Source organism: Notothenia rossii (genome assembly GCF_949606895.1).
Source record: "Notothenia rossii genome assembly, chromosome: 3".
Classification (NCBI taxonomy): Eukaryota; Metazoa; Chordata; class Actinopteri; order Perciformes; family Nototheniidae; genus Notothenia; species Notothenia rossii.
Genome location: NC_136901.1, coordinates 58,071,375 through 58,093,274, shown reverse-complemented (window position 1 = coordinate 58,093,274; position 21,900 = coordinate 58,071,375). Strand labels below are relative to the sequence as shown.

The 21,900-nt window shown below is 44.5% G+C and overlaps 2 protein-coding genes across 2 annotated transcripts in view; one reads left to right on the top strand and one right to left on the bottom strand.

Moving 5' to 3' along the window:
- gfra3 (GDNF family receptor alpha 3) overlaps positions 1-21,900 on the top strand; it is a 49,315-nt gene that overhangs the window by 6,380 nt on the left and 21,035 nt on the right. Inside the window, exons 2-4 of the mRNA XM_079669977.1 lie at positions 4,147-4,443; positions 19,971-20,042; positions 20,449-20,803. Coding sequence (XP_079526103.1) covers positions 4,147-4,443; positions 19,971-20,042; positions 20,449-20,803 — 724 coding nt within the window. The remainder of the gene's footprint in view (positions 1-4,146; positions 4,444-19,970; positions 20,043-20,448; positions 20,804-21,900) is intronic.
- LOC307032167 (uncharacterized protein) lies at positions 6,998-17,519 on the bottom strand. The gene is made up of 3 exons (XM_079669978.1): positions 13,847-17,519; positions 11,575-11,683; positions 6,998-10,279 (listed from the first exon to the last, which is right to left on the bottom strand). Exons 1-3 carry the CDS (start codon positions 14,069-14,071, stop codon positions 10,182-10,184), a joined length of 432 nt encoding a protein of 143 aa, XP_079526104.1. The 5' UTR covers positions 14,072-17,519; the 3' UTR covers positions 6,998-10,181.

Sequence of the window (21,900 nt, the reverse complement as noted above, 5' to 3'; positions counted from 1 at the left end):
CGTCCGGACCACAGTGTTCTCCGACCTCTGAGGGGCTTTAACAGCTTGGAGCGGTTCAAACACATTCTGGTGCTGTTGCCTGATTGGCTCCTCTGATGTGGACTCTGTGAAAGCAAACATACTTAGGAAATAGTATTCCAAGATTGTATTCTCAAAGCATTAATATCTAAACTATTAAAAAGAACGTTTGTAAGTTTGACGGAAATTAACACAACTAAGTTACAGCTGCCCTTCTTATTTTTCATGGCAGCTATATTCCTTTCTGTGCTGACAAAGTTATCTAACCTTGTTCGAATTTCAAAAGATTCAGTTTCTCCCATTGAGTGATATAGTGGAGCCGATGTGTCTTAAATGGGCAGTAAACACGCATCAGTCTTTCTCTTTCATTAAAGACTAATGAATAAAAGGCCAAATGCTAGCAGATGTGATATCATGACTTCAGCTTTGAATTAATGACATATTATGAAGCTCACAATCAAATATTTCTTCCTGACTTTCGAGACATCAGCAAAATGATGAATCATTTGCAGTAAAGTAGTACAACCTGCTGTCAGTCATGAGAATTCCCCTTCTTCTTGAGGGTCCATTTAAAGCTCATGATGCAAGATGGTACCAAATATCATTCCATTGAATACTTGTTTATTCCTCTTTGTTTATTTTCTATAAATCAGCATGACCATAAAGGGTTTTATAGACCATAAGATCTTTTGTAGATGTTTATAAGGACATCCACAGATTCCCGCCTTGATATGACCATGTGGAGCAATAAACTGTAACATGCTGATCCGACGAAATGCATCACAATACACAAAGAACAGTCATTGAGAGAAGAAACGCCTGTATTACTGAACAAAAATGGACACAGAACCGATCTCTTACTTGAATAGGTTTACAATAACAAGTCTGATGTACAGAGAAAACTAGAACAAACCAAGATGTTACCGCTGAGGGCTGACTGTGTTGTGGTGTCCTCTGTTTTGAGACAGAGTTCATAAACATGAGAGAAACAACTCCAGCAGATTTATTTCCCACTTATCTCCACCTTTTTTGGAATTACTGAACATTATTGTCAACGGTGCTCTCACCTGCATCCAATCAGGGACCAAATATTGTGTGTGGAGTGTACTAACCTCTTATCTGTAGTGCTTGGTGGCCATGAGCTCCCCAAATACAGGCGGTTAATTAAATGCCCGACCAAAATTGAGAATATGTTGGATCACTGCTACACTACCATCTGTAGATCCTAACAGGCCGTCCCCCATGCTGCACTGCGGACTCTGACTATGACATGGTCCATCTGATTCCTTCTTACAGAAATGAAAGCTCCGCAAATGACTGGTTGTGAGGACAACTGAGAGGTGGATGTGTGAAGCTATGATGGATCTACAGGCCGGTTTGGACTGTACTGACTGGGATGTTTTCAGGACTGCTACAAACAACGTCCTACATCAGGTTCAGTGAGACAACTGTATTCCATCACACACCAGGGTGACGTATAACTATAACAAACTCTGGTTCACAGCCGAGCTCAGGCAGCATAGGTTGGACAATAAATAAGCTTTTAGGAGTGGGGACAAGGCCAGGAACGAAGAGTCAAAGTACAGGTTGAGCAAGACTTTGTATTTTTACTGTCGCTTTGAAGCTCAATGGGACAGTCCGGATGCCTCGTGGCACCCTCCACCAGCTCCAGTCTCACAGCTCCCCTAACCCCATCTCATCAAGGATCTGTTTGGCTTTAATACCATTCGGCACCTTGTACTGTTACACATTAGAAACCTGACTGACCCGCCTGTACACACTGCAGTCAACACTTTACAACAGTCCACCACCTGGAATATACAGGAACCTGTGGCAGGATCCTGTTGGTCGACTTCAGCTCTACTTTTCACACCATCATCACGGCTCTGCTACTAGACAAGCTCTCCCAGCTGCAGTGGACTCATCTGCTTCCTGGTACCTGGTACCTGCTTCCATCAGTTCCCAAAACCTCAAGTGGGAAATTGAAGAAACCTGTCAAAGTCTAAGATGGTGAACTTTTACACCTCCGTCATGGAGTCCATCTCCATGTGGTATCCTGCAGCTGCACGTTTCATTCACTCTGCGGAGAGGGTCCTGCCGTCTCTCCAGGACCTCTACTCCTCCAGGACTTTTAGTCCTCCAGTACCTGTACTCCTCCAGGACCTCTACTCCACCAGAACCTTTACTCCTCCAGTACCTGTACTCCTCCAGGACTTTTACTCCTCCAGTACCTGTACTCCTCCAGGACTTTTACTCCTCCAGTACCTGTACTCCTCCAGGACTTTTACTCCTCCAGGACCTGTACTCCTCCAGTACCTGTACTCCTCCAGGACTTTTACTCCTCCAGGACCTGTACTCCTCCAGTACCTGTACTCCTCCAGTACCTGTACTCCTGCAGGACCTGTACTCCTCCAGGACCTGTACTCCTCCAGGACTTTTACTCCTCCAGGACCTGTACTCCTCCAGGACCTGTACTCCTCCAGGACTTTTACTCCTCCAGTACCTGTACTCCTCCAGGACTTTTACTCCTCCAGTACCTGTACTCCTGCAGGACCTGTACTCCTCCAGGACCTGTACTCCTCCAGGACCTGTACTCCTCCAGGACTTTTACTCCTCCAGGACTTTTACTCCTCCAGGACTTTTACTCCTCCAGGACCTGTACTCCTCCAGGACTTTTACTCCTCCAGGACCTGTACTCCTCCAGGACCTGTACTCCTCCAGGACTTTTACTCCTCCAGGACCTGTACTCCTCCAGGACTTTTACTCCTCCATGACTTTTACTCCTCCAGGACCTGTACTCCTCCAGGACCTGTACTCCTCCATGAATTTTACTCATCCAGGACCTGTACTCCTCCAGGACTTTTACTCATCCAGGACCTGTACTCCTCCAGGACCTGTAGTCCTCCAGGACCTGTACTCCTCCAGGACATGTAGTCCTCCAGGACCCTGAGGTGGGCAGGAAAGATTGTGGCTGACCCCTCCCACCCTGGACACACACTTTTTGACTTGCTCCCCTTTTATAGAAGGCCAGGTCCAGGTCCAGGTCCATCAGGACCAAAATCTCTTGCCACTTAAACAGTTTCTTCCCGTCGACTACTGGTTTTACCAAAAAGCCCAGGACCTTCACTGACACGGATTCTTTAATTCAACCCACGATATGCGATAGATTAACACGCTCCATGTGAGCCACTCCTTTTATTCCATACGGTAACCTTGCACGTTCCTCTGTATATTTTACGCAGTTCTGTTCAGTGCTACCGCCTTTCAAATCTTCCAGGTTAAATTCTGATACACAAGTCATATTAGTAATTTGTATTATCATTTGTATAATGATATTTGCTCTGTTTTTCCCAACTCTTAATGTGGTTATGCGTGCACCATTACACACCAAAGCAAATGAATTGTATATAAACCTACTTGGCAATGGCAATAAGCCTGAATCTAATTCTGATGTTTTCTGATTCTCATGATGAATGTGCTGTCAAAATACAGCTTAGCACTCATTCAAGCATTTGCCCCTATCCTGTCGTGCTCAGAGTGAAGATATGCAGATCTTGAAAATAAAGCATCACCCAGATCTTTCACAGTAACAAACTAATATAGTAGCATTTGATGTAGCACCTTTTTGACAAAAGGCCCGTTCACATCAGCACTTAAACTGGGATCATTTATCTAAGAAATACAAATTCAACAGAACAGACATGATTATTATCCAGTTAGTAACCAAGCAAAGCGAATAACCTAATGAGTTTGTTTACTGACCGTCTTTTAACTTTTTATTCAACAGAATTATGTTTATTGGTGACGAAAAATTGCAAACTAAACAGAAGAAAGAAAAAATTACATATTATGACTGCCTTGTGTTAGCCTAGCCGATTTAGAAAGCTAGAACTTCACTCACCAACTACAGTGGTTCATCAAATATCAGTGTGAAGATAGACACTTTTCTACCAACGTTTTTAAACCACATATTTCAAAAAGACGTATAGATTTTTCTCTCAATAGTGTTGAAAAGTTGGCTGATTATGACTGTAGAACTTCCTGGAGTGACCTGGCCTTGACTCTCGGTTAGACATGTTGCCTACCCTCTTACCCTTTTAACATGTATCTATTTTCTTCCTCTTTTAGGTGTGTTGCCATCCTCAGCAACCATCTTCCCCTTCCCTCCCTCCCCGACTGACTGCGTTGAGGCTCACAAAGTGTGCTCAGCTGAGCCCCAGTGTGAGGCGTTGTACCGGGGCTTGAAGCTGTGTGCAGCCGAGGCCGCAGTGTCCCCTCTGGGAGAGCAGGTGGCTGCAGAGTGTCTGGAGGGACAGGACGCTCTGCTGGCCAAACACCCAGCTCTCCTGGCTTGCAAGTGCCAGCGCGGATTCCGCAAGGAGGAGCAGTGTCTGCACATCTACTGGAGGGTCCGTCTGATGCCAGGTCAGTAGGGCTTCTGCTGCGGTGGGCTGTGAGGGACACTCTTTAGGGGCATATGTAAAGCCGGGTTCTGCCTTTATGGATGCATTACCTACCAGATTATCAAGTAAAAATGTATGGGGGGCAAAAGCCCAACCAACAATGGATTTGGTGAGAGGTGAGGTACACTCTGGAAAGGTCAACCAGAGGGTTTCAAGCTGGTGTGAATATTTCTATAATAAAAGGTGCAAAGTTCCATAGGGGCTTTAATCAGAATGAGAATTCAGTCACACAGCGCTGAAATATACAATACAGCTAGAGTGACATGACAGGACAAGCAATAATAAAGTGAACATTGGAAGGTTTGAGATATTATTAAAACAATGTTTTGAAAATAAAAAAGATTCAAAAAAATGTATGATATTATTACAGACATTTATTCTCCTTTTTAGTCAGGTAGTCATGTAGTAGTTTAGTTATGACAAACCAGTTTAACATTATGAAAAAACAAGCTAATTGTTACCAATATTATAGCATTCCACCAGACAAACACATAATACACATAGAAAAGGTTGCCCTCAGGCACACAAACAAATACAAAAAAACAATATGACTGTATGCATATTTGTTTAATATAATGTATTTGAAGTTAGTCTCCCATCCATGCAAGAGTCAGCCACACCAAACGCTTGATGCACTTTACAGAAATCAATTTGCACATGTTTAGGTGAAACATCAGAGATATGCCTGGTTTGTAGCTATTTACACAAATAGAGAGACACGCAGAGAAACATCAGGATTAGACCGGAAAATAAATCCGTTGGCTTTAGCTGCACAGAATTGGCAGTATAGTGTGATGCCTTAAAAACACATTGACATGTATGTAAGACTTTCTAGATGTTGATGATGTGTATTACATAACTTTTATCTGAACACCTCTAAGCAAAACTGGTTCACTTCTACTTTTACGATAGACTGTGTCTTAATCCAAAAAAAAGTGAGGTACAGTAAAAAAGACCTCACACACACACACACACACACGCACACACACACACACACACACACACACACACACACACACACACACACACACACACACACACACACACACACACACACACACACACACACACACACACACACACACACACATACCATGTATTCATCACTTCAGGGGACGTTAAATTGACTTACATGCATTTCCTGGAGACTTATCCCAACCTTAACCATAACCAACACATGCCTAACCCTAACCCTAACCCTAACCCTAACCCTAACCCTTACCTTTAGCCTTACCATAACCCTAATCCTAAACCTAACCAAGTCTTCACCCTAAAATTAATGATTCCCCTCATGGGGACCTCCAATTTGTCCCCATAAGGGAGGCGAGTCCCCACACGTGACTGTGTAAACAGATTTAAGTCCCCACAAGTATAGTAATGCTAGGCCACACATACCCCCCCCCCCCCCCCCACACACACACACACACACACACACACACACACACACACACACACACACACACACACACACACACACACACACACACACACACACATACGGAGTGTTGTAATGTGCATCAGTAAGAGAGCTAACACTAGCCAGCGGACTCCTCCCCTGTGGCCTGTTATTCAGCGGAGCATTAGTGTAATTACACACTCTTCAGTTCCTAACGCTGCTAGGCTGCTCTAGCGTGTCATTACCATAAATATATAGCCTAGAATAGGATTTCCATACATAAACACTTTACATGCTATTACATTCTTGATTGAGTTTGAACTTTTGAGTGTGTTGGAATTACTGGCAGCATACATCCTGTCCACTAGTCAATCAAGGCTCTGCTAAAGGGTTTCACATCTGTCTAAAAGCTGTCAGTAACATAAGCTAAGGGTGACTTTAAAGGTCATGTTTCATGGCCAAAATGTAAGATTTCAAATATGTGTTGTGTTTCAGAGATATCTCCTGAAATTAGCATGCTAGCTCACTAGCCCCAACTCATCCTATCTTGTAACATCAGTTCTAGAGGTGATAGTAACGGCCCGTCTACACTACAGGCATGAAAAAATCTTGGAGCTGGGCGTGTCTGAAGCTTGGCGATTTTTTGCGAGCAACCAATCACATGAGCCTCCCGCCCCCGACATACAAAGCAATAGCAATGTTAAAACGAAGTAAACTGGATATAAACTCTCCAAACAGGCGAAAAAACTATCAGTTTCACCCACTGTTTCTGCCACCTCCCTCCATGCCTGGTTCCTCCGGTTTGTATCCCGGTAAATAGTTCCGGTCGTAAAGAACCGGGTGATTTGCTACCGTAATATCTCGTTTGGAATATGAGGAAATAAACTGCGGTCTGGCTCTCCCAGCTTGCACGCGGTTTGATTGGCTGCGCTTGCACTGGCGGGATTTGCATAAACGGGATTTCATTGGCTGATGCCGATAGATGCTCGTGATGCTTGCAAAGCCATGCCATGCTCCCCACAATGCAGTTCGGCGAAGATTAAAAATCTTCTACGTCACCCCATTCAAGTGAATGGGCGAAGCGTTGAAAGCATTTTTTGATGCCTGTAGTGTAGACGTACCGTAAGTCACTGTGGTGTCTGACCTCAGTCCAACAAGAGGGGACAACATTTTGGGTAAAAGTAAAAGTTGTTTTTATTAAAACACTCAAATGTTTATGTCAACTTCCTGCTGCCAGAAGCTACTTTGCTGCAAGCTGTGCCTCCAGTTCAAAGTCAGCTCAAAATTCAGCCAGCACAAACCCAGCATTGGGGATCAGCAAACTGTTTTCAGTCACTAACTGAAGGCGCCAATTGCAGAGCGGTATCTTTTACAGCGTCATGGTCCCCTGGTGGCAGGGAGGACAAGTAGAAGATGCGCAATCGTTGTATTGTGTCTGCCATTTTAGATTTAGCCCAGTGGACAATCTAACTCATTGAATACATGCCTAGAGTGCCTGGTTTGTGTCACAGTAACATCACAGTAAAATCATGGCTAGCTGATGTAGGCCGACACTGTGATGGAAACTTCTTGAGCAATGGAGACAGGACACAGAGAGACACAGAGAGAGCAGGAACTATGATGGCAAACACTGACGTTTGTCAGACATGTGCAGAGCCACGAGTTGACCCAGCGGATACCAAACCAATTCTGAAGATCTCTACCCAAGACCCATGTACAGGGGCGGACTGGGACTAAAAATCAGCCCGGGCATCTCGGCTGGCCCACATCGGTACCACTAGTAAATTGTCAACGGGGGGGGTGGGGGTGCTAGTGACTTATCGGACCGGCTCATATCGTCCGACCGGCCCACTTCGGTACCGGCCCATCGGGATTCGTCCCGAACGTCCCGATGACCAGTCTGCCACTGCCCATGTATTTAGCTGGTTCTGAGTGAATAATCAACATTGTGCATAACAAGATAAAACAGGAGAAGCACTATATCACCTCTATCAGCCTACGCCAACAGGCAGGAATAGGGAGACAACACACTGAGAGCACAGCGCCAAAGGTTGCAGGCCTGTGCTCAGTGAGGGCAGTACAAACTGATCAACTGGGTCAAAGTTATGGGCCTAGGAAAATATTTCTCCAACAGACACTATAGTTCATACCTATACGTATTCCTAATAGTATACGATGACAGCAGTGGCGGCCCCAGAGATTTTCTTTTGGGGGTGCTGTGGTGTAGCTTGACGTTTCATAGAGGGTGCTCAAACATTTAGGGTTTTCTCATCAAGGTCCCGGGCGCTACAGTTGAATTTTCTACTGCAACAATCCCCACAGCACATACACAGTGTACTGTTATAATGAAGGCTTGATAATCAGCTCACGGCACATAGGTGTAAGCAGGGGTAAAGTGCTATTTTTTATAAGTGTGGGGCGGACATAACCTCCTGTAGGGGGGTCCGGGGGCATGCTCGCACGGGAAGATATGTTTTTAAATGTTGAAGTTAAAAGCATCAATCTGGTGCACTTTGAGAGCAAAATGAAGAGATCTATGGATACATCTCTCAACACCCATATGACACAGAACTGTAAGCAGATTTTATTTTATCACGCATAGATTCTCCTTTTACATACATACATTTTCACTCTCACACACGTATATATTTACACTCACACATTCATACATTTTGCTCTCATATTATCATATTTCAATGCACACATTCATATATTATCATTCACACATTCATTTATTTTATTCTCATATTCATATATTTTAATGCTCATATTTATACATTTTGCTCTCATGCAGATTCATTCAATGTTTATGTTGCACTCAAGGACTCAAGCGGACATCACTTGTCTTTTCTCACTCGTGGCAACTTTATTATGAACCAAAAACTCCGTCACAGTTCCCTCAACCACCGAGGAAGAAACGCTCTTCCTCACCTTCACGCCCTCAGGCGGAGCCTTGTGGCGAAAACAGGCAACTACATGCTACTACACTAACCCTGCTTCAACAGTAAACATAACATGCAAACATTCATACATAGTTGGCACAAAGACACGAGACAAATAAACATAACACATCGTGAACTATATCGTCACACTCTCCCCCACTTACAAAATGTCGTCTCGACATTTTCCTTTACACCTACTAATCTTAAACAACTACATGGGTAGTAAGACAAGAGAATGGGCCATTTTGAATAAAACACTTCTTAATGAGATACACAAGCTGCTGTTCACTGCAGTTGTGAATACTACTGATTTGATCAGTTTTTCTTTTTTTAAAACCCAAACATTTGCATCTTTAATGCATATTACAAAACCATGAGTCCATACTGTTGAAAGGGTCATCATTTTCCTTTCTAAATCAATTCTGGAACCCAATCCACACAACACACATTTCAGCCAACAATCACATTAACACAAGGCACTTTAGGTATACTTGTAAAGAGGCAAGGAGTGTCATGTACTTTTTAATTTTTTTATTATTATTTATTTCCAAGTCCATTACCAGGGCCGCCAGTAGCCATTTACAGCTATCTCTTTGGTGGAAATGGTTCTCTCTGCGAAACTAGGCTGGCCAAGTTTGTCATAACTCAGAGTCTGTGGTTGCTTTCTTTGTCGTCTTGGATACATTGTCCTCTGCTCCGAGTCTTCCACTGTTTCCTCCTCTGAGCTCTCTGTAGCTGTTGTCCCAACATCCTCCTCACCTTCGTCAGATGTCACTGTGTGAACCTGCTCCTCTTTTTCCTCCTCCCTGCTTTGCAGTGGCTCCCTCGTTCCCAAGATCATCTTTCCCTCTTGAGGATGGAACTTCTGAGCAGAGGGGTTAAGCGCAGGCATCCTTTGGTGTTCCGCTGAAGGCCAGGTGAATGTTACATCATTAAAGTCATCATCTGATTCCTCATCAACATTTATTTGTTGTGTGCACTTGGTCACAGATGTGTGTCTGTTTGTGTAATTGTTTCTTTTCTTTGTTCGAGTTGGGATGGTAGCCTGATATCTGTCATCTGTGGCTGGGAGGAAGTCACATGGTAAAAGTAGATTCCTGTGGAGGATCCTTGTCCTGCCTCCACCACTTTCAGGCACTACCTCAAACACTGGACTGATGTCACCTTTCTGACTTTTGACAACATAAATGTTGTCTTCCCAGTAGGAGCGGATTTTACCTGGTCCCCCTCTCTCACCCACATTTCTCACCAGGACACGACTGCCAACCTGCAGTGTGGGGCCATACACTTTCTTGTCATACTGTTTTTTTCCCCTATCAGCTGACTTGGAAGCATTTCTGGAGGCGATGTCATAAGCCTCAGTCATCCTCTTTCGCCACTTCTCCACATAGTCCTGGTAGGAGCCTGTGCAGTCCTGATTTTCAATTCCAAACAGCAGGTCAACAGGCAGTCGGGGTGGCCTACCAAACAGGAGAAAGAATGGAGAATAGCCGGTGGCTTCATTAGCTGTGCAGTTGTAGGCATGTACGACTTTAGTGAGGTGATTTTTCCAGTCATGTTTCTGTTCTTCAGTAAGTGTTCTCAGCATTGTCAACAATGTCCTGTTAAATCTCTCTGTCTGTCCATTTCCTTGGAGATGATAAGGAGTAGTGTGAGACCCCCAAATGCCTGACAGTGTTTTCAGGTGGTGAAGCAGCTTGTTCTCAAATTCCCTCCCCAAATCACGATGCAGTCTTTCTGGGAAACCAAACTTGAGACAGAAATCATTAAACAGTTTGTTTGCAACAGTCTTGGCTAATTTGTTGGTTGTTGCATATGCTTGTGCGAACCGAGTCTAATGGTCCATTATGACAAGTACATGTTCATAACCCCCCCTACATTCTTCCAAATGTAGAAAATCAACAGAGATCAGCTGGAATGGGTGAGTGGTTTTGATACTCATCATAGGTGCGAGTGAGTGTCTGTTAGGTTTTCTCTTCTTTAGACACTCACACACGTTTGTCACAAAATGTTCTATGTCTATTTGCATTTTGGGCCAAAAGAAACGTTCTCTTATCAAGTTTACTGTCGTTTCTGTTCCCAAGTGTCCCATTTCATTGTGGAGCTCCTACAGCTACAAGTGGACGGTATACATCTGGGAGCAAAAGCCGACTTTTTGTGTGAGTTTTGCGGTGCATAGTTCCATCTTCTCTGATCTCAAGCCTACTCCACTCTCTGACTAGAGCTTTAAATTCTGGGCCCTCGTATTTCAGTTGTTGTACAGTGGGTCGCTTGTTTTTCTCTTTGTGTCCATACATTTTGCCCATCACCTGATCTTGTTGCTGTGCTGTCTTGATTAATTTCCTGGAGAATGGCTGTATGGCACTGAACATATTCTCTATGTCTATCTGTGTCTGTAGAGCATTACAAGAGACTGAGTGTAGGAATGGGCTGTTCTCTTCTGTTGCACGTACTTCTTCCTGGCAAACAACCTGTGTGCGTGCATTGGTTCACATAACTTTCAAAATCAAGTGGCATTCTGGATAAGCCGTCTGCGTCTGCATTTGCTTTGCCTGGTCTGTACTTGATTTTGAAATTAAAATCTGCCAACTCTGCTACCCATCTTTGTCCCACGGCATTTAACTTTGCTGTTGTCAGTATATATGTCAGTGGATTATTATCAGTATATACCACAAAAGAGGGAGCATGAAATGAACAAGATAGTCTCTGAAACGCTCGCAGATGGCCCACTTCAGTGGGAGAAACTCCAGCTTACCAGAGTGCAGGTTGTAGTTTCTCTCTGGAGGGGTGAGCGTTCTGGATCCATAAGCGATCACCTTCAGCTTGCCATGACTGCGTTGGTACAGCACTGCACCAAGTCCTGCCTGTGAAGCATCAGTGTGCAAATCAAACGGTTCATTCAGGTCTGGGAAGCCTAGGATTGGAGGGTTAGAGAGTTTGTCCGCTAGGTGGCTCAGAACCTGATGATGCTTTTCAGTCCATGTGACTGGTGATGATCAGGTCAACTGCCCGTGTTTTGTTTTCTTTACTTTTCCCTTTTTAGCCACATTGTGGTTTTGTGGTGAAGCAGGAACAGGGGATTGGGCTGCCAACAGTTCATACAGGGGCTTTGCTATGGCAGAAAAGTTGTGTATGTATGTCCTGTAGTAGGACAGGAAGCCTAAAATCTGTCTCACTTCTCCCACTGTGTTAGGACGTCTTTCCTTCAGGGCCTGCTCTGGAGCCACCTCTGCCGGGTCCATGCTATGCCCCTCTTTTGACACTATCCTGCCCAAGAACCTAACTTTGGATTTAAACAGTTCACATTTTTTTGGTGTGAGCTTCACTCCATGTTGCTGGTATCGGCAAAGGACTGTTCTTACATGCTCAACGTGGTCAATGAAGGACTTGCTATGGACTAAATTGTCATCAAGGTAAGGCAGGCAAATATCATCAGGCAAACCCCACAAACACTCCTCCATACTTCTTTGAAATTCAGCTGGAGCTGAACTCAGGCCAAAGGGGATCCTAACCCACTGATACAGGCTCCATGGTGTGATGAAGGCAGTGAGAGGCTGACTTTCTTCATCTACAAAGCCTTGGTGGTACGCCTTGCCTTGGTCAAGTACAGAAAACCATGAACTCCCAGGAAGACTGTCCAACATATCTTGTATGCGAGGAATAGGATGTCTATCTGGCACTGACTTCCTATTTAGCTCACGGTAGTCTACACACAGTCTCAGTTCCCCTGATTTTTTTCTTACACACACTATAGGTGACGAATAGGGTGACCTTGATTTAGTGATCCAGCCCTTATTAATCAAGTCCTGTAAATATTCCTTTACCTCCTGATGTAATGGCTTAGGAACACTGATATAAGTCTTCTGGAAAGGTGTCTGGTCATTTAGGGTGATGTGCATAAGCAGAGAGGGTATGGAGCCTACATCATTTTCATCCCTAGCAAATACTTTACACTCCTCCCTTAACACTTCTCTTGCTAAGGTTTGCTGGTCACTAGTCAAGTGATCTAAAGTCACTGGGGGATCCCAGGTTTCACCACAGTCAGTAGTGGGGCAGCTTGTACCTGAGCAGTCTGTGTTTTGCTGTGCATTTTTGTCGGGACCTGGTTGTGTCTGTCCTTGTGCCGCTGGTTCTGTAGCTGCTGGGTACACAGCCTTCACACTCTCAATGTGTCCGAGGCTAACTCGGGGGCCTAGTGTGACACTGTGTGCTGTAGTGTTAATAACTGAAACAGGGACAGTGGCAGAGTTACCTTTTCTCATAGTGAACAGTACTTCTTGGATGTGCAATCCCTCAGGTAAGCTGGTGTTCATAATTGGGCTGAACAACATGACAGTGTCCTCTTCAGTCTGCATGTGTGTGCGACATTTCACTGTGGTAACTTCACCTGGGAGTAACACAACTTTATCCTTGCCTGTTTTTACTATGGTCTCCTCAGAAGTAGCTTGATGAGTGTGTATTAGCTGGATAAAAGTATGTGCAGCATAAGAGTCAATTTCAAAAGCACCGCTCACAACTGCTGTAGTGCTGTCACTTCCTGCTGTGCCCTTCTGTTGCTTTAATTGTTCATTGATCACTTCCTCTATTACATTAAAGCCAACTATAGGGTCTTCTGCCACATTTTGATCACTGGAAACTAGAACTGGCACTAGCAGACTTGCACTAGAAGTCTCTAACCCGCTCAGTTGGAACTCTACTGGTATCCATCCCATAAATGGGATTTCTGTTCTATTTGCAGCAAGTTCATCTAGTGGTTCTGGCCCTAAGAGTTCAGCGATAGGTCTGATAGTGCTGTGTGGAAGGTGTTCAGCTCGCCATTGTTCATTTATTACTGTTGCCTGAGCACCCGTATCCCACAATGCTGTCACCGGTACGTTATCAAAAGTACATTTGACCATTTTCCGTTTGCCAATAAGTTTAATAAGTCTTTTATCTTCTTTAGCTGAGAGGTAATTAACTTTGCATGTGTCTGGAAAGTTGTTCTTATGTCTCTTGGTTTCTGCTAAGTGTTCTGCAACTAAACTTACTGCTTTACACAGAGGTTTGTGTTCTGGCCAATAATGCTTCTGACAGGACCTGGAGCAATAAACTGTACTTGAACAACCTGCAAATGTCACAAGTCTCCTGGTTGCATCCTCCTCCTGTAGACAGTTGTTGCAGCGTTGGGCCCCTGGCGGCTGTTGCTGGATTACTGCTGGTCCCCCTGCAGCAACCCTCCGAAGTTTCCCTGTGCCTGGCGTGGAGCTCTGCATCCTCTGGATATGTGTCCCAGCTGTCCACACTTGAAGCAGTGGCTACAGTTGACTTCCTCTCCTTTGTCCTGGCAGTCCCTGCACGCTCTTCTGCGGATGCTGTTGTTCCCCTGTAGTTCTGTGGCCTGCCAGTGCTCATGGAAGCTAACACCATACGTTTCATTTCAGCAACCTCAGTTTGAAGCTCTCTTACCAGAGTGTGCATCACAAGCTCTTGTGGAGGTTGGGCTGTCTTTGTCTTCTCCTTGTGGGTGCCTTTAGCATCCTCCTGCAGTGTTTTCTGCATGGAGGGGTCAGGTGACTTGTCCAACTTATTGTTAGTTGTCTGTAGTTAAGTCATTCTGGGTGTTTTGGTGTTGTTAAGTTTGAGCTTATTTATTGTTTCTGCCTCAAGGTTTCCTGAAGTGTCATCTTCGTTGTAATGCGACTTTAATATGATCTTTAGCTGAGGCAGAGTCAATTCAGTCTTTATTTCTAGCATGTCACACAGCTTTAAGCCAGGGCTAATGGCCCTTATCACATCCTCGATTACTTCCGACTCACCATGACCCTTGCGAAGCCCGCTCTCTATCTGGTGTATTAGGTTGGTAAGACAGTTTGTCACGCTGCCCTCCTTCACCGATTTGGCCGCAGATGCGGAACTCTCGCCTGATGGTTACCTCTGGCACCTTAGCTGTGAATAGTGGCCCGCTAGTGCTGCTGCTGACGCCATCTGATATGTTTAGGTTTTCACCCAGCATCTTTATTTCGTCTTCCAAAGTCTTTCGGGACTGCTGCAGCTCCATATATTTATCTCTCATCTCAGTGTCATGGCGGCGCTCTCGCGCTTTTCTGTCTCCGTCTTCTGTCAGGCCCTCCATGAAAACTAGCAGCTCTTGGATTACTTTAGATGCTTCCTCTGCATCTGCTTTTTCTTCAATTTCGTCAATTTTGTTTTCTGCTATTTTAAATAATGTTTGTCTGTTTTTATCAGCAAAAGTATCTTCTTCATCATCTTCTATACAATGCAGATATTTACAGACCTCCACCATCCGGTCCCGGTTTTGCTGACTCAGAGCAACGGTGGCGCGATCTAGGAGAATCTCCAAATCCATATTTTCCTCACGGTACAGTGTTATCTTTCTTTTCCTGGTTCGTCTCAGGATAATAGCCCTCTTTTAATCCGTTTAGAGCTAATATCCTGGCTAGCTCGCCAATATATGTTGCACTCAAGGACTCAAGCGGACATCACTTGTCTTTTCTCACTCGTGGCAACTTTATTATGAACCAAAAACTCCGTCACAGTTCCCTCAACCACCGAGGAAGAAACGCTCTTCCTCACCTTCACGCCCTCAGGCGGAGCCTTGTGGCGAAAACAGGCAACTACATGCACCAACTAACCCTGCTTTAACAGTAAACATAACATGCAAACATTCATACATAGTTGGCACAAAGACACGAGACAAATAAAGATAACACATCGTGAACTATATCGTCACATTTACATTTAATATTATAAATAATATATGCATGTCTGAAGACAATATGAATGTAAGAGAAGAATGTATGTATGTATGAAGACAATGTATGTACCTATGCAAGAGAAGAATGTACAGTATGTGTGAGAGAAAGTATATTGGAAACGGAAGGAGTATGGTTGAAACGGAAGGCAGGTCATTATTGCGCTGTGATTGGCTCAGAAGGTCGAGAGGGGCGGGCTCATGTTCAGAACTTCGGATTCAAATCAACATGATGGAGGGAGATGAATCCGTGTATCTCCGAACCATTTGTTTTTCTTTATTAAAAAAGTAAACGGAAGAGCGTCTGAGAGGTGTTTTTCCAGAAAATGAATGTTATTAAGGCTTTATGGAAATTTTACAAATCACTCCCCTTTGAAACTGTATTCTTGTTTTACTGTCATATAGTATTTCATACCTGTTTTTCATTTATTCTCTTATTCTTTTTATAACAATAATGATCATATGAAGGTGTGCCTCAGAAATAATATTTTACATTAGATACATCTGGCAGGGGAGGACTCTCCTCCAGCTTGTTGTGGAAACAGCACCTTATGTCCGTTAGTGCAGCTAGCTAACCAGATGCTAACAACACGGTCCCTGCTGGCACCGGTGCGCTCTCTCTCTCTCTCTCTCTCTCTCTCTCGCTTGCTCAAAATCACACTAAATGCGCTATTATCCCACACACACACACACACACACACACACACACACACACACACACACACACACACACACACACACACACACACACACACACACACACACACTGAGCCGAGCTTGAATGAAACACAGAGACCCAGAAGTAGTTGTACTGTAGCATATTATTCCCGAATCAATCATCTTTCAAATTATGAATTTCACACACATAAAAAAAAAAAACACATAGGCCTACATTTCTTGGGGGTGCTCAGGGGGTTCTATGGCTATCCTAGGGGGAGCTGCAGCACCCCCTAGCGCCCCCCTGGCACCGCCTATGGATGACAGTGTTATTTTGACCAGTTTGGTTCAATTCTGCTTATTCTTGCCTGTCATAGATAGATACTACCGTTTTTTTATATAACTGATGACTATACATTTATATTGTACGGTCCAGTAGAAGTGAAAAACTGCCCCCTTATTCTTTATAGCAGGTGGTGCTGTAAATAGTTTTTATGAAGATGTGTTGCTTGAATATAAAGTTAATCCTCCATCCATCCATCTTCTCCCGCTTATCCGTGGTCGGGTCGCGGAGGTAGCAGTTCCAGCAGAGAGCCCCAAACTTTCTTTTCCCTGGCCACATCAACCAGCTCTGACCGGGGGATCCCAAGGCGCTCCCAGGCCAGCGAAGAGATATAATCCCTCCACCTGGTCCTAGGTCTACCCCTTGGTCTCTTCCCAGCTGGACGTGCCTGGAACACCTCCCTAGGGAGGCGGACAGGTGGCATCCTAACTAGGTGCCCGAACCACCTCAACTGGCTCCTTTCAACGCGAAGGAGGAGCGGTTCAACTCCGAGTCCCTCCCGGATGACTGAACTTCTCACCTTATCCCTAAGGGAGACACCAGCCACCCTGCGGAGAAAACCCATCTCGGCCGCTTTTACCCGCGATCTTGTTCTTTCGGTCATGACCCATCCTTCATGACCATAGGTGAGGGTAGGAACGAAAATGGCCCGGTAGACAGAGAGCTTTGCCTTCTGGCTCAGCTCCCTTTTCGTCACAACGGTGCAGTAAAGCGACTGCAGTACCGCTCCCGCTGCTCCGATTCTCCGACCCATCTCACGCTCCATTGTTCCCTCACTCGAGAACAAGACCCCGAGATACTTGAACTCCTTCACTTGAGGTAAGGACTCATTCCCTACTTGGAGTGGACAGTCCATCGGTTTCCTGCTGAGAACCATGGCCTCAGATTTGGAGGTGCTGATCCTCATCCCAGCCGCTTCACACTCGGTTGCGAACCGATCCAGTGAGTGCTGAAGGTCGCAGACCGATGAAGCCATCAGAACAACATCATCTGCAAAAAGCAGTGGTGCAATCCTTAGTCCACCAAACTGCAGACCCCCTCCCCCACGACTACGCCTCGAAATCCGATCCATGTATATTACAAACAGGATTGGTGACAAAGCGCAGCCTTGGCGGAGGCCAACCCTCACCTGAAATGGGTCCGACTTACTGCCGAGGACCCGGACACAGCTCTCGCTTTGGGAGTACAGAGATTGGATGGCCCTGAGTAGAGACCCCCTCACCCCATACTCCCGCAGCACCTCCCACAGTGACTCCCTGGGAACCCGGTCATACGCCTTCTCCAAGTCTACAAAACACATGTAGACTGGATAAGCGTACTCCCAGGCCCCCTCCAGGATCATTGCGAGAGTAAAAAGCTGATCCGTGGTTCCACGACCAGTACGGAATCCGCATTGTTCCTCCTCAATCTGAGGTTCGACAATCGGCCTGACCCTCCTTTCGAGTACCTTAGAGTAAACTTTCCCGGGGAGGCTGAGTAGTGTGATGCCTCTGTAATTGGCACACTCCCTCTGATCCCCCTTTTTAAAAAGGGGAACCACCACCCCGGTCTGCCACTCCTTCGGTACTGTTTCCGACTTCAACGCAACGTTGATGAGACGTGTCAACCATGACAGTCCCTCAACACCCAGAGCCTTCAGCATTTCTGGGCGGATCTCATCCACCCCCGGGGCTTTGCCACTGTGGAGTTGTTTGGGGAGATTGGTGTTGATCCCCCGTCATACTCCAGCTATGCCTCTAACATAGAGGGCGGAGTTGTCGGGTTCAGGAGTTCCTCAAAGTGCTCCTTCCAACGCCCTAACACTCCATCAGTTGAGGTCCACAACGTCCTATTCTTACTGTACACAGCTTGGATGGTTCCCTGCTTCCCCCTCCTGAGGTGTCGGACAGTTTTCCAGAACAACCTTGGTGCCGCCCGAAAGTCCTTTTCCTTGTCTTCTCCGAATTTCTCCCACACCCGCTGCTTTGCCTCGGCCACGGCTGAGGCTGCTGCCCTTCGGGCCTGTCGGTACCTTGCAACTGCCTCGGGAGTCCCCCGGGATAACAAATCCCTGAAGGCCTCCTTCTTCAGTCGGACGGCTTCCCTGACCACCGGTGTCCACCAGGAGGTTCGAGGGTTACCGCCCCTTGAGTTAATCCTATTTGACTTTAAACGAAGATTATATTGAGTGAGATGAACCGATTGATATAACTCTCACTGATATCTTGTCATTTCATTCTCGTCCTTTTACAACATTTTAACAACTTATTAAATGAGAAAATAGAAAAACTGAAGGCGTCTTTGTAGCTTGTGTTACTAGGCAAGGTTTAAATAATGAGCATCCACACAGACACAAAACAAAGCACCATGCTATGGTAAAACCACTCACTATCTCTGGTGACTTTTAAAGTGGGCTGTTTTTAGCTACCATGTAGTTTAGTGCAGATATTCTTGGACCCCAGAGGATGAATACTAATGTCTTTGGTGGTCCCCTCATCCTTCATCCTAACACATTTTGGATGAATTTTCACGACATATGGACAGGATGAATCACAATAGACTCAAAGTGGAAAGTAAGGAAACTAACATTTTAGCATTTGTAAAGGGGTAGTGTTACTTCAGGGACCCCACTGCACTGCAGGAGAGCCTTTTGTTCTTCTAATTAGATTTGGTGAAGTAAATGTCAATGTAATGCAGTGAACTGTCAGAAAATACACTGACAACTTAATTTAGACATGGAACAGAAGACACCACAGAATCTCTCACACAGAGTTGTGTGATGCTGACGTCATTTCAGCTGGGTTTCATGTTATCTCTCATTATAAGGTTAGGGGATTTCAACATTCTGTACAGGTTGGTATTGCAGATGACTCATGTTTACAGACATGAACTGAGGATATGAGGATTTTACACCACTCTCGTAACTCTTCCTGTGTTGCCATATACGGCTCCTCTTCTGTGGGTCATTGCTTACTCACACCTCCATAAAATGTTATTATTACTCTTTGTGTCATCACATAACCAGCCAGACTCACCTTGTTAGAAATCCTACAAGATACCTTACATTAGACCTGATACACCGCCTAAGACATCAGGCTTTTATAATATGCCTAATGCTGATTTATAATTAGCCTGATGCGGATGCTCTGCTAAATGTTTCAATAGAAAATAGACGTTCCTGTTGTTGAATCATCTTAGCCGTCCTTATCTTTTGGTTTGATCCATCTATTAGAATCATTTCATGGCCTGATTCCAGATTGATGACCTCCTTCCAGTACAGTTGATGATGTATTCAGTTGTATTGGTGTTTCTCTTTGTATCTTTGTATTGGTCACACAATTTATCTTTCAAAAGCTACTATTATTCAATGTCATTGTTAGTGACCGATTGTTTGCCAATGTTTTTGTGCTCCATTCTCCAGGTGAGGATGAGTTGGAAATATCTCCCTATGACGACACAATGATGGATTCTCACATGGCCTCCTTAGTGGCAGGTAAAACACACACATTCTTTTAAATATGTAAGACAAGATAAGATATACTTTATTGATCCCAAATTGGGAAATGTTTTTGTTAATTTTATTTCAATCTGCTTCAAGGTTTGTGAGTTAATTTCCTCCAAACTTGTTTAAATTTAAACCAAATCCACAGTCACACCATTTTAATTTCAAAGGCCTCCATTCTAAAAATCGAACCAATAAAGTTTTAAAACTCTGAGCCTTTACTATGTGAGAGTGCATAGTCAGACGACACTCTGCTAGTAAAACTGTTGCAGCACACAACTAATCAATATCCTTTTTGAACGATTATTGTATGAGGCTATGCACTTCCATTCCTTCTTTACAACTGCTCGCACAGGTATTTTGAGCTTGGCTTATTTAAACCCCCCAACCCCCTCAGCCTCTTCCTACATGCAGCTGGACGGTGAGAACCAGTGCCTGAAGGCAGCACAGGACTGCGGCCTGTATGAGAAGTGTGGCGCCCTGCGGTCAGAGTATGTCCTGGCCTGCACCAAGCGGGTCTCCATGACCAGCCGATGCAACCAGCACAAGTGCCACCGGGCCCTGAGGCGCTTCCTGGAGCGGGTCCCTGAGGAGTACAGCCTGGGGGTCCTGTTCTGCCCCTGCACCAACACCCTGTGTGGGGAGAGGAGGAGGAAGACCATCGTGCCCTCCTGCTCCTACCAGGACCCTGAGGGGGTGCAGCCCAACTGCCTGCACCAGCAGAGCTTCTGCCGCCGGGATGACCTCTGCAGGTCAGACACCGCTCAGATTGATGTATATGGATGATGCTGGTCGTAATTAAAATATGAAAAAGGCTTTTGAATTACAAGTTTGATTAAATATTATTCATGTTGATACCAAGGGTAAGTACGGAAAAGGATTAGGGTCACATAAGAATTTTTTTTTCGGATGTAACCAAAAGTAAATAAAAAAGGGGAGTTCTTGCTTTATTCTCAGAATTCTTATATTATGAAAAAAAAAGTCTGAATTCTGAAACAAAGTCAGAATATGTACACTGTATTACCTTCTGGTTTTTATTTTGGAAAATCCCCAAAAATCTGACTCCGTTCGCAAAATGTTGACTTTTTTCTCAGAATTCTGAGAGATTAAGGTATTTATTTAAACTTTTGGTCACATCCCTAATTTAGCTAATTTTGCCATAATCCTCTTCCATTGGTATGTGATGTTGATGCATGCATGTGTTTTTTATGGGCAAGTATATGTCACACAATTATTTTGCTTACCACAAATCCAGGGAATGTATACTACGTCTATAGCGACAGCAGGAAACAAACAAGTCGCTAAGAGGCTGAGGCCGGGCCTGTTTGATATTGTATGACACGCTAAAAAAGAGTACTTGCTGAGATCAAAACTCTGTTGAATTGTTATGTAGTTTATGAAAAAATATGCGGTGATTAGACATAGACATTGTAATAATAATGATCAAAGCAATCATTAATCTTGCGGTCAACAAAGAGTACAACGGCCCTGTGTCACCCTCTCTTCCACACACACACACCTCACGCAGGTGAACAGGATTATAACGAGTGCCACCCATATCCATGTGACCCAAGCCAACCAATCAATCGTGATCAAACAAATATCTTATATTAAAACAAAACGCATTACTTTACATGTTTCATGGCTCCTACAACGTCTCTTAACCTATATATATATATACATATATATATATAAAACCTATATATTAGATCTTGTTAACATGACTCTGAATGTCATTCCAAACAGTTGCATGTAAATGGGGTTTTGGATCAATGTCATTCATTCCTATTCACAGAAAGTATCACAGAAAATTCCTCAGCATATCAGATAACGGCGTGCTGGAAACTTG